Source organism: Aythya ferina (assembly GCF_964211825.1).
Source record: "Aythya ferina genome assembly, chromosome: 2".
Taxonomy (NCBI): domain Eukaryota; kingdom Metazoa; phylum Chordata; class Aves; order Anseriformes; family Anatidae; genus Aythya; species Aythya ferina.
The window spans coordinates 60078507-60091533 of record NC_140297.1 but is presented as its reverse complement, the minus strand read 5'-3'; the positions used below and the strand labels follow the sequence as shown (position 1 = coordinate 60091533).

Sequence of the window (13027 nt, the reverse complement as noted above, 5' to 3'; positions counted from 1 at the left end):
AGAATAAATTTAATGAACAAATATATCCCTTTCACAACGTAGCAGTGATCAAAGATCAGAAAACAGGCCAGAAAACTGAGACTAGGGAACATAAAAATGGAAGTGCTAGAACTGAAACATACAATGCTATACAGAAGAGAGACATGAACCGTAACAAACAGAAGTACCTAATAAAAAAAGAGAAATACGCATATTTACACAGCATTTTAATTCTGAGAAAACAAATTATTATTCTTCAAAACTGTTTGCAGAACATAAGCATCTGCCATTTTAGTTGGTAGTTTCCTTTAATAGGTCAAGAATCCAAATCAAAGAGTTTACCCTCCATGCAGTGCAGCCCATACAAAAATCAAGTGTAATTCTTTACATAATCATAGAATCGTTTTACAGGCACAAGAACTAGTTTTATGATTCCACTGACACTTCTTTTTGCAAAGGTCCTTCCTGTAAAGGAAATAAGTACTGGACCAGGGCAATCTACTCCAGTAAATTAAAAACGAAGAGAAAACATTAAAGACTGACTAACCAAACTTCAGGAAGTTAACTTCAATTCCCTCATCAAGTTGGAAGGTTCTGGTTTTTGATACTTCCCAAATTTCATTTCATCAGAATCTCATACTGACAACAAGTGTTTCATGAGCTAAGAAACTTGTCAGAGGTAAGAAACTACTGCTCCATTTCATAAGTGGGGTAGGATAGGAAAGAGGAAGAGCATAATTAAGCCAGTACACCAAGTCTGAGGCTGAGACAGGAGCCAAAGGTCCCAGGACTCAAAGACCTGATTCAAAACACTTCTGCATGCAAGGTACACATGGAACAACTGCTACTAATTTATGCAGACCAGCAATTTCCAAGGATGCAACGTAAATGATATGCCTTTATCAATACAAATTAATTCTCAGTGAGAATGTTTTGTGCTCTATCTATACAGTGAAGACAAAAAATAAAATCTGCTTGATCTCATAAGATTTCACCATGTCAGATGGTGAATTTTAAGTTTCATATCGTGCAGCACCAACAAACCAAATCATCACAATACATCAATGCAGTGCAGAACAGCACGGAGGTTCAGAGAGAGGAACTTCAGGAAGACTAAAGTTGACTCTTTAGAAAGCTTTTGTTTGAATTAACAAACACAAGAACTCTGTTCAGAGAATGCAAATGACTCATGGGTTAACTTCACCTTACATAGTGCTGTATGGGCTATTGTAATCTAACTATTCCTTATTTTAAGTTTTAAAAAAAAAAAAAGACTTGTTTTCATGTAAAATAAAATTGTCTTTAATTCACTCCATCATGGTCCATTATGTAATATAATACAATTCTCTCATTAAAATAAAAGCCTTCTAAAACCAAATTACAGCCTAAGTAGCAGCAGCAACTTCAATACAAGAAAAATACTATTGTGCATCCCACTTTACCAGTATGTTGCACTGCTACTGAAGAAATCTCAAGTACTTCCTTAGTTTGATTAGCATCATCTTCTGCTGCTTCACTGGCAACATCTAAGAAGGATCTGCCTGACAGAAAACAGCTCAGCTAAGAAAAGTAATATGTTAAAGAAACAGACACATTACAAAAAAAGAAAAATATTTTCAAAACAGAAATTCAGACTCAGGCTATACATAATTTATGCAGATTTTTTTTTCTCCACAGTTTATGAACAGGCAAAAGTCAGATTTCTTTATTATCTGTTTTTAAGGTCTCATCATATGTGACAGTCAAAACATGCAGCTCCAGGTGCTGTAAAATAAAATTAAGTAAGCTAATGAAACCTAATTATGCTAGGAATTTTCAACCAAACAAAGCTGCTCAGGCTCAGCCCCAAATGCAGCCCATTTGATGATGGGGTTGGAAGTAAAGCAAGTATACTTAATAAGCACAATTTGAAACAAACTAACCAAAGAGGAAAAACAAACAAGGAGAAGATACAAAGAGAAAATGATTGTGCTTCAAGAGCACAGCAGAAATACAGTTTTTTCTCTTGAGAATTAAAATACAGAATTAAAATATATGATGCTTCCTCATCATATGAGTCTGTCTAAAGGAAAATAAAGTTTATAAAATCCCATATCAGACGTAAGTATATGAAATAAAGTCTAAGTTGTACTGTAGTTACAGAAATGCTGTAGATCTTTCCTGGTAAGTGCTGACATGATCAGGCTTCTCAGTGTGAGGATCCTGATAGTTGTTTAACATCTGAACATACGCATCACCTCTGCTAATTAACACCTCTGAACTTTACACATTCTGACAAACAGCTGGCGAGTATTAAAACCATTTAAACAGGCTTAAGAACTCAACTTCCTGAGAAGCAAAAGTTGCAACCAAACTTACAAAAAGGGGACTCTTAGCTGATGTACATTCAAAACAGTCATTTTTACAGACTCTCCCATTTGAGGCCTATTGTAAAGCTTTACCTCCAGCCTGTGCTAATGAGCATCCTGGCATTTGTTAAAGACCATTTCATTCAAATCAAATCAAGCAAGTAGCAACTTAGGATTAGCATGTTATTTACTAAGAGCTAATAAAGGAATCACACTAAAGGAGTTGCTGCATCGAAAAGAATCACTGCATGTTTGACTCTGTACTAAGGCAATGGCAAAGCAGTATAAAAAGCACTGAAAAAAACATTCCATATTTTGCTTATGCATCCAGTTCAGACAGGGATGTGATTTACTCAAAAGAAGTTACTTAAAATTTATCTTCCTCCATAGTAGAAAATATTCTTGTAGTATAACTTATACGCATCACATATTTACTGAAACCAACAGCAGTAATTTTCAATTGTATGGAAAGCATTTAAATGAAGTTAAGTGCAACCAATTGTATATGTAAAAATCTTTATTATTGTGATGGCAAGACTTCAACAAAATCTATGCCATAAATACTATTTTAAATAGATCACATACAACACTGACAGCAAGGATTAGTCCCAGATTCTAGTACCATCACCATAGGATTCATCCCCAATTATTCAAACTATGAGCCACCCAAAAAAAACATCATACAATTTTACAATCACAAGAAGTAAGAGCAAAGCCACCAGTTCAATCTTATCTCTGTCCGTGCTTCAAACAATATAAGCACACACTAACAACATTCAGACTTGGTGGTTCTACCGCTGTTTTTATACCACCTTTGATATTGCAAAAGCTGTATGATGCCTATTATTTCTTGAAGTGAAAACAAAGAAAAAATGCCAGTGATCTGGCAACCTAATTATACTAATACCACTGTAAATACTTAATTTGTAATGGGCTGTGTTGAAAAGCTATTAAAGTACTACTAAACCAAGCTCCTCCTTGCAATCGACTTTCAAGAAGAAAAATCTTGACAGGTAGCCATGCTCACTATCCTGCGAACATCAGCCCTTGGGAGATTATTTTTCTACAAAATGCTGAGTACTTGGCCCAGTCACTGTTAATGTGTATTTCACCTCATTAAGCCCCCCCCCCACATCCAACATAGCTCTAGAACAAAACCATTTCATGCTGGGCAAAAAGAGTCTGGTCCCAGCAGCTGTCCCAAACAGCAACACGCAGGAAAAGAAATACGCCAAAGAAATCCTTGCTGATCACTAGGAACGCCCTACAGTGCCACCACAGCCACTCATGAAAGGCAGAGGAATAAGTTATCCCACAATCAAAGCTACTGTCCTCTGCACAAGGATTCTTTCAAAAGCCACCACCACAGCCTCTGCAGAATCCACCATTCTGGAAATTAGGATTTAAACCTCCTTTGAACTTAAATAGAAAGCATGAAGATTTGGCATTAGAAAAAGCACAGAAAATCTTCCTACCAGCAAATCCTTTAAAGTTCTGGAAGCCTAGGAGCTACTTTCATTTATATACATAATGGGTGAAAATGCTCAGTCAAGCTAATAACATGCTCTAAAATCTGTTCTTGCTGGTGGTCTCAACTGAAGCTGCTCAACTTCTTCCTTCCTATAGTCACCCTAGAACACGCTGAAGTCATGTATCTCATGTCAAATATCTTATGATCCCTTCAATGATTGCAGCTTTGGAGTTACTACAGTATTGCCCCCAGACAAATTCTTGAGTTCTCTGTAGTTCTCTTTCTCTCCTCACCCTAGTCCACTTTTTCCAGCAGGTAGACAGACCTCTCTCGAACACAAGACAGTTCTTGACAAAATGCAATCTCAAGAACAGAGACTTTACAGAGCATGATTAAATACAGGCCTTGAAGTTATTAAATAACACAGGAACTACTTTAATGTATTACCACTGAATATATAATTACACTGTCAATTAATTTTTCATTTGTTTCATTTTCAAACAAAAGTGCATACACATGAATCTTTCTCTCAGCCTAATTCATTTTACTACAATTTGGTGATTGTGTATTTTTTTTTTAAATACAAGGAAGAACTTACTAGCAAATCACAGCTCCTTTTAAATACCTGAAGTGCAGCTTAACACCCTTGCTATATAGTACCAGCACAACTTTTAAGTAAGCAGATACCAAAGAAAAAACAAAAAGCATGGTATTTTTTCACACCGACAAAGTAGCAGCACTAATACTGATTCAGATACCAAGGACTTTAAGCAGGCTTACCTCAGATTCATCTGTTGATTCTTCATTATACCCACTTTCCTGAAAACAATGCAAAAAAAATAGGGAAAATTAGGTAAGTGCATACATAACGCTGACAACTGAGCAACAGTTCCCCTTCTAAGTACTTTTTACACCTTTATTAAGAGGCATGAGAAAACTGGGAGCAACTCAAAGTTCAGAGTGATTCTGAACACGTCAGAAATTATCCTTTGCATTCATCCCCAATTCATGCACATGTAATCTAGTGCCACACTGACACTCAGTGGCACCAGCTGACTATGTGACTATAGTTGGTTACCTGGCTAAAAGAGAGCGTGAACAGCATCATCTGTGAAGTTTCCCTCCCCTAAGAAGCAGCAGTAAGTTTTGCAATGTCTCCTCATGCCTTGACTCACACGGCAGAACAGCATTCTCTGGTTATCTAGCAACTAGCTCTTGTATTCAACTATTAGTTCACTTACTTTAAAATTAACTTCAAGACATTATCCATAGAAATCAGCATTGAATGACTTTCTCCTTCCCATCTTACATCAATGCAAACCAAGTGCCTTTCTCTTGCCTTTGAAGCAACGGCACCTTTAAAACATCACTCTCTGGCAAGACAGTGAATCTTACTGTCCTACAAAAAAATTTAAGTCGACTTCTGCTAATCTCTCACCTGTCCACTGATAAAATCTGCTGATGCAATGCCTCCTCAAAGAGGTCAGCAAAATGAAGATTTACTTAACGTATTTATCATTATCAATAGCAATAAAAGGTTACAGCTAATACGCTGACAGTGAATGTAAGCATTTTAACAACAAAATATGATATAAGTAAAGAATGAGCGGGAGAGGAGGCAGCAACTTCCTATAAGCCTATGAGATAATATCTGGACAATAAAATAAATAGGTAGGGAATTTCATAAGAGAAGGCAAAAAAAAGAGACAATTACCAACGGCTTAAGGAGAAATGGAAGGGGAAGAAAATTTAATGCACCACTGACCAGTGTCATCTTTAGTTTGCTACCTTTATTTATTTTCCTTATTTATAAAAGGCACTGCTTGTGACCTCTAGGCAGAAAGCAAATGCATGCAAATGCCTCGAGTGCATTACAGGAGGTTTGCCTTTAGTGACCATCACAACTGATCAGAAGAGATGTGGATGGGGGAGAAGACAAGCACTATTTTTATTTCCTACCTGAAACAAGATGTTACCATGACTGCTGCCCTCTCATTTCCTGCATCATACTTAACACAGTGATGTCCACCTCTAAAACATGTATCCCACAGAAGGGTTATTTGCCTAGTCTGTATTTATGACTTGAATAGGGAAACACCAATTGGAAAGGATATGGGAGTCAAGGACAGATGAAGAGGGATTAAAACCTAAGCATCTTTTCAAGTCTGGGTTTGACGTTTTGTGTAGCACTAGTTCTTTGTCATTCTCACTGTCTCCACTCACTAAACACAGTTACTTCTCAGGAAACAGCAATTTTGTCATATAGAATCTCTGCATCTTAAATTCTACTCAACAATAACAACCAAATGACACAAGAACTAAAATATCATGATGCAACATTGCTGGCCTATAGGACAAGCAATAACACACAAAGTCCAATGCAAAAGATCACCAGATTCCTAACAGAATTTTTTATTTTTTTTTCAGGGACACTAAGAGTTGCATACTCAACCGCTTTATACATCAAAACCATTAGATATACCATGTTGATATTCTAACACAATTCTCATAGTTGATAACAAAAGAAGAATTTGTTTGGGAAAAAAAAAAAAAAAGATCTATTCCCCCCCCAAAAAAACATGCAATAACTAAAAGTGACATTTTTGCTGTTACACAGGACTTGCTAGTAGTGCTGCTATAACACTTATTTTTTTCCCCAGTTCCTAATTGTTTTGACTATTCAGGAAAACACATGCAGGGGAAGAAAGTGACAAGAGGGTGAGTTCACTATGTAAACACCAGACAGACAGACACACCCCAAGTGGAATAACAAAGCCCACTGTTACACTTGTTGATCCTTATATCCACCAGTCACTTAAGATTTAGTGTAATCTTTCTTGTTTTAAGTTGTTATGTTAAAGGACATCCTTGGAAAATATTGGCCTACGAAATCAGGGCACACCAGAAGTTGATTCAGATGATGAATGTGTTTTGATCTGGGACTGCTACCAGTCCCATATTAAAATACTGTTAACGCTGCTGTATTTGAAAGCTACTGCGATTGTGGCTACAAAGTTTCATAACTGGCACTGAAATTCAAGAAAATAGTTAGTGGCCTTTATGATTAACTAGGGAAAATGACATTCAGTAATTCAAAGGGAGTCTTGGCATAGGAAACAAATCACAGAGTAGTTTGGAAGGGATCTTAAAGATTACCCAGTTCCAATCCCCCTGCCATGGGTAGGGACACCTCCCACCAGACCAGGTTGCCCAAAGCCCCATCCAGCCTGGCCTTGAGCACCTCCAGGGATGGGGCATTCACAGCTTCTCTGGGCAACCTGGGCCAGGGCCTCACCACCCTCATAGTGAAGAATTTCCTCCTATTTGTTCCTTGACAACAACTTAGCTGAACGCATTTAGGATTGACTCGTACCTACCAACTCACTTCGCTAGCAACTTTCTGTGAAAAGCTTTCTGCTTGACTTCTCCCACTCGCACAGGCAAACTGGAACAGCAAACTGCAGTTACGACTACCCTGGGGTTTTGTCAGGTTACTTCCCCCTCCCACCAAATGCACGAACCAAGAGGATTATACTCCACTTCTACTTTTTAGTAGTCTTGTAATTGTGGAAAGGAAATCCCTCAACAGGGATTTGTAGATAGCCAGAATCTCAAATCATGTAGGAATGACTGTCACTGGTAGGTCTCATACTCTAAGGGAAAATCAGTGGTGCACTCCAGTCAGCTGGCAAATGCTCGTGCTCAAGCAGCCTAAGAATAGAGAAAGGCAACACGGATGAGGACACCACAGAAATGCAAAGTAACCTCTGACCCTTATAATCTCTCATTTAGTAGATCCAACATAAGCTTTCAATAGATTTTCCTATCTAATAAAACAGGTATAGAGTTTTCCCTTCACTTACAAAACCAGATGTTACCAAGTATATTTTTAGTCTCATAACTTAGATCTGCTGGGAAGGGAAAATTATGAACTTGGATTTCCAAGAAACTGTGCCAACATCCACCTACACAGCGATATACACCTTCCTTCCAGTACACCTGTGCATATTCTACACGGAAAAATCAACAGAAACGAGTAAGATACAATAATGAAAGTTTGCAAAACACAGACTGCTTTAATCTCTTATGTTATTGTAGAAGGTAAGAAGATTTATCAGGGTTGGTTTTATCCTGAGAGCTCTCTTCAGTGTTGTTACAGTTAAAAATTCACCATATCAGGCAATGAAGCCTCCCCAAGAGAAGCCAGCCCCTAAAACAAAACCCCTGACAGCGGAAAATGCGTAAACCAAATGCCTTTTCCCAAACAAGAGAAACTTCCCTGGAAGATTTTTAAAGATCGGCCACACTAAGGCTTTTAAGAGAGACAGAAGTTACCTTGTCAAAAATAAAAGGAAAGGAAACTGAGAAAGTATTCACAGTAGTGAGGAACTTCATTGCTAGCTTGCATTTTGTCTTCCTGGGAAGGAGCCATCTGGAAAAGGGGAGCTTTATGAGGCCACTCACTTCAGAGAGGTGGGGATCACAAGTTCCAAACTGTCCCTGTTTGCCTGGGAAGATTCCCCTGCTGAAATGCACTCGCCCACATTCCCTGCACCACAAGGCACAAGCGAGTTTCTTACCCCTTTTAGGGTTCTCAGCCCCATCTAGGGCCCCTTTTGGGGCTGAGAAGGACCCTTCCCTCCCTTTACCCCCCTAACCTTGACTCGACGAGGCTGCCAGCTGCCTTCCACCCACCCACCCTCACACCCAGCCCCCGGGGACTACCCAAACACCTTCCCCCCTCCTCCACCTTCTCTCCCTCTCTACCCCAGGCGCAGCAAGGCTCGGACCGCCGCCCCCTGGCCCCTCGGGGACCCTGCCCCGCCGCTTCCAGGGGCCTCCCCGGCCCCGCTCCCCGCTCCCCGGGGGCTCCTGCCCCGGCTCCGCGGCGGGGCAGCGCCCTGCCCGCCCCTCGCTACCTTCTCCGCGGCTTCCGCCATGGCGCGGCCGGCGGCGGTCATGTGAGGGACAGGAAGGCGGTGGGGCGGAGGCACCCTGGGAAATGTAGTATGGGGAGGTTTTTGCTGCATTCTGTCCGTCTTTCTTAACAAGACGTCTTTCTGTCCGTCTTGTTAAGCCACACGATGCCGAGGGCCGGTCCCAAGTGTGTCGGCCAGTCCGTGAGGGCAAGGCGCGTTTATTGGTGCCCGCCTGAGCTTGGGCTGTAGGGCCAGAAGGGCCTTACAAAGCCAGCATCTCTTTCTGCAGTTCTAAGAGCTGCTGTGTTTTCTCTTTTAAAACAGATCCAAATGCCTTGCTTACTTCCAAGCTACTTTTTCAACATGTTAAAAACATAACCAATGCTAAAAAGGAGTAGGCTGCACTTTGTATCACTCAAGTTCTGTCAGTGGAGAGGGCTCAAATCTAAGCTGGAACTACTGTGTACAAAGTCCTTACTGCTGCAGTCAATGAATTTAAAACGTGGCTTAGTTTGGCTACTAAAGTGAAATCTAGACTGCTATGCTGGAACCCAATGACCATAAGGCCATGAATTGCAAATTAAATTCAGAGAGTATTACCATGGCACTGGAAGTCAGGTATATCATTCTATGCTTCTGAAAAAAAATAGGAATAGCCTGGGTTTTGACAAAGGAAATGCAACTGTCCCTTAAAGACAAACTGAGGGGCTGACACTGGGCTGAGGGAGAGCTGTCAAGTCAAAAGTATTAATACAAGAACATATAACTATCATGACTACTTTTTTCAACCATTACCAGATGTCTATGGCCTATCAGGATACCCTAGCAAAGAAATTTATAAATGCCATCCTGGTCATACACACCAAGGGACTCCACAAAGAAGATGTTTGGCTGCCATAGTACAAAATATTGTTGAAACCTCATCTGGGAAAAACTGAATTTCAAGCCACCTGTGGTCCAAAAAGATGAATTCAAGATGAAAGGGGGCACATCTGAAATGATCACAGAAATTTAGGGCCTGTTTTATTGGTTTCTCCAGTCTAGAAATAATAGGGAGCTGAAGAAGAAAATGAGCTATTAAAATGAAAGGTACAAGATGAAATAGTCGCCAGCTTGAAAACAGCTGATGCATTTCAGCTGGAAATGAGAAGTAGATTCCCATGTATCAGACAGGTGAGGTCCTCAGAAGAACCTTGCTGGCAAGAAACGTAGCTAATTTCAAGAAGAGGCTTAATAAACTTCTGTAAGAGACTGTGAGAGACGTTTGCTGATATCTGTGTTATCTATACATAGAAAACTCATTCCAGTCCCATTCTGACCTCCTTGAATCTTAGTCGTGTTGCTGTCAATGGAGCCAGGATGTGTCTTATCTGGTACTTGAAGACAGAGTATAGCTAGTGAAAGGAAACTTTGCCTGCTGTTTTGTTTGTTTGTTTGTTTGTTTGTTTGTTTGTTTTGTTTGTTTGTTTTTTCCTCATTTAGGAAAAAAAAATATTAGGGGGTTTGGTTTTCATTTTTGTGGATTTTTGTTTTTCCTAAACAAAGACATTTTGTAGTATGTTTTAAAATGTAATAAGCATTAATAACTGACTTTATAATTGCCAAGAAAAACAGAATGTAAGGGAGGGATGGCAGATCCTGTAAACTTGGCTTTTATAACACCTAACGGGACACATTTGTTCCAAACAGAGCAGTCAAAGAACAGCTGTTTTTGTTTCCACTGCACATAGAATAAGTGGTGTAAACAATGTGATTTACTTACAGCATGCTCCTTATGTCTGGCAAAACTGTATTTTTTCTTGTTTAGGCTTAAGGTATGAATTCAATGTGTCATGATTATAGGTTTTTATTGTGTCAGAAAAATTTAATATGTTAACATCCGATTCTGCTACCCCTACCACACCCATCCCCCAAAAGTGCTGACAGCCATCAGATTGCAATGACATTTATGAGTCTGAAAATCTTTCAGCACTTCCCACAAAACACTCAGCATCTGACGGGCTTGGACCTGAGAACATCCCAGTCAACCGTCAGAGAGAAAACACTTAAAAATAGTTCAGCATAAATGGAAAAATACAGTACCACCTAAGGGAAGTGAATGTTCCAGCCTAGCCATAAAAGTTGTTCTCTCTCACTGCCTGCCAGCATATAGATCTGAAGTTTTGGTGAAATTGGTTGTACAAATGAGAGACTGTACAAGTGGGGGGAGGTTTGGGTCCCCTGGTAAGATTATGAACACTTTTAAGTTTAGGTGGAGCATTTGTGCTCAGATCCATCTCAAGTGATAGTCTGGCTGTACCTTATAATTTCGCTTTAACTTGATTCACCTAAAATAACACTTTTCGTAAGTCTTTTTAAGTAACAATTTCAGCCATACCATGATGATTTTAATGTTCTTAGTGCCTTCTTTAATGCAGTTGACAGGACTTCAGGACACGTAAAAAAGAATGCTGACACCCCCATCAAGCTTTCTAAAATTCAAGTCTGTCAGGAGTTTTTGATTTATCTTTTGCCACAGAAATTGGAATTATCATTGAAACTTGGACCTTGACCATTACTCAGATTTCAAATGCTGGCTTGAATTTTTATTTCTTGCTTTAACACACTTTCTCCCTGACTACTGCGAAACATAACAAGTAGCAAGTATCCATGCCATTTGGTAAAGATTGTATTTCAGGCTCCAAGAGCTCTCAGTTGCTCTCAAGTAGGACTGATTCATCCAACAAAATATTCAGCTGAGTTATCTCTTTCCACTCTCACCACCACTTATTCAGTAAAAAAAAAGAAGAATAAAGCGGTGTTGTCTGTAATTTAATAGCATTTAAAAACACTGTGCTAGATAAAACATAGCTAATATTGTTGTCAGAACAATAGAAGTTCAAAGGCTTTCCTCTTTCTGTTTGTTTGTTTTTTCAAAGAAACTTTCAGAGGCTTTTCTTTTTTTTCCCTCGCTATCAAAGAATTATTTATGTGAAACTACTTTCAATTTGTACCATAGCTTCCCTTTGTACTTTAAAAAAGATCCTATTTCACCTGCTAGCATTATATTGTTTTGCAAATGTTTACTTTTTTCTTTTTAGTCCACATCTAAAATTTATTTTATGAAATTTCCTCATGAAATTAGTATCAGACCAATGACTACAAAAACCCTTTTAATTATAAAGCAAAAAACATATAAATATATTTTAATGACTTGAAGTTGATTAGCCATGCTTATAAAGCTAAACTCATATGCAAATCTTCATAGCATAGTCATTAACAAGAATAAATAAATACCTTTTTGTTAAACATAGTAGCACCATGTGAACATCATAGTAACTGTCTTCTTTAGTTGGAGCTAAAGATTACCTCTGTGCAATTTGCCATATCACCAAAAAGGCAAGGTAAGAAATGGAAGTACACATTACCTCTATGTCCTACCACTGTGTCAAATATAATTAAACGTAAATAATCTGCCATTTTTATAAAAATGAGAGTGGTAAGGATATTAGAAAGATTACTACAAATTCTTTAAAATGGTTGATCTCTGTTCCCTGACATTTAAAGACTTTTCAAAATTATAGAGAATTATTTTAAAATCCTTCAGGAATAACATTTCCCTTAGACTTTTCTTTCTTCCTCTGACCCTTTCTCCCTGCCTGTGTTTCTTCTGCTCCCTTTCTTCATCTCCACTCTCAGGCAATCTTTATTGAAAGATACCTTCTTGTGCTGGGTAGAGCACACAGAGAAGATGAAAAAGTGTGAAGAACAGTAAACAACATAAAGCCAGTACAATTATCCATTTATTAAAGATAAACAAGCAGTATATATAAAGGGAGAGGTAGTAAGGGACCCTCTTAAAAACCTTATAGTTAAAAATATTAAGAGTCTGGGCAAGAAGGGGCAAGTCTGAAATTGAAAAATGATTATACTACAAGAAAATTTCATAGATCTATAGATTATGAAGCCAGATGGGAATACCCCTATGATTTAATCTGAACTCCTCCCTAACATGGGCCATGAGATTTACCTGAATTTATTCCTCTCTTTGTGCTAATTTTTTAAAAATAATACATATCCTTGACATAACATTTCCAATTATGCAGACCTCCCTGCACTTCGATAAGTCATTCAAGGGCAGTTGTACGCACTGCTAGAAGAATAAAGAATGCAAAAAAAATGTCTTACCAGGTCACTGCGGTGGTCCACCTAGCTTAGTACTTGGTCTCCAATAGTAGCAATAAGAGGTACTATTCAGGAATGCACTTGAGCCCAACTGCTGAGCTCCACTCCCCTTGTTTTACCCCAGCATGTCATTATGGATGGTAGAA

At 38.8% G+C, this 13027-nt stretch overlaps 1 protein-coding gene across 4 annotated transcripts in view; it reads right to left on the bottom strand.

The window, feature by feature from the left end:
• VPS41 (VPS41 subunit of HOPS complex) overlaps positions 1-8828 on the bottom strand; it is a gene marked incomplete at its 5' end in the record, with an annotated part of 109148 nt that extends 100320 nt beyond the window's left edge. The window contains 3 exons of one of the 4 annotated variants that reach the window (XM_084509812.1): positions 1422-1520; positions 4579-4617; positions 8718-8789. Coding sequence is in view for 3 of the 4 variants with exons in the window: in XM_084509809.1 (XP_084365935.1) it covers positions 4579-4617; positions 8718-8828 (150 nt within the window). Of the gene's footprint in view, positions 1-1421; positions 1521-4578; positions 4618-4876; positions 4922-8133; positions 8306-8717 lie in introns of those variants that run through there. The other 3 variants (XM_084509809.1, XM_084509810.1, XM_084509811.1) reach the window with 3 other exon arrangements.
• Between the last annotated feature and the right edge of the window lie 4199 nt (positions 8829-13027).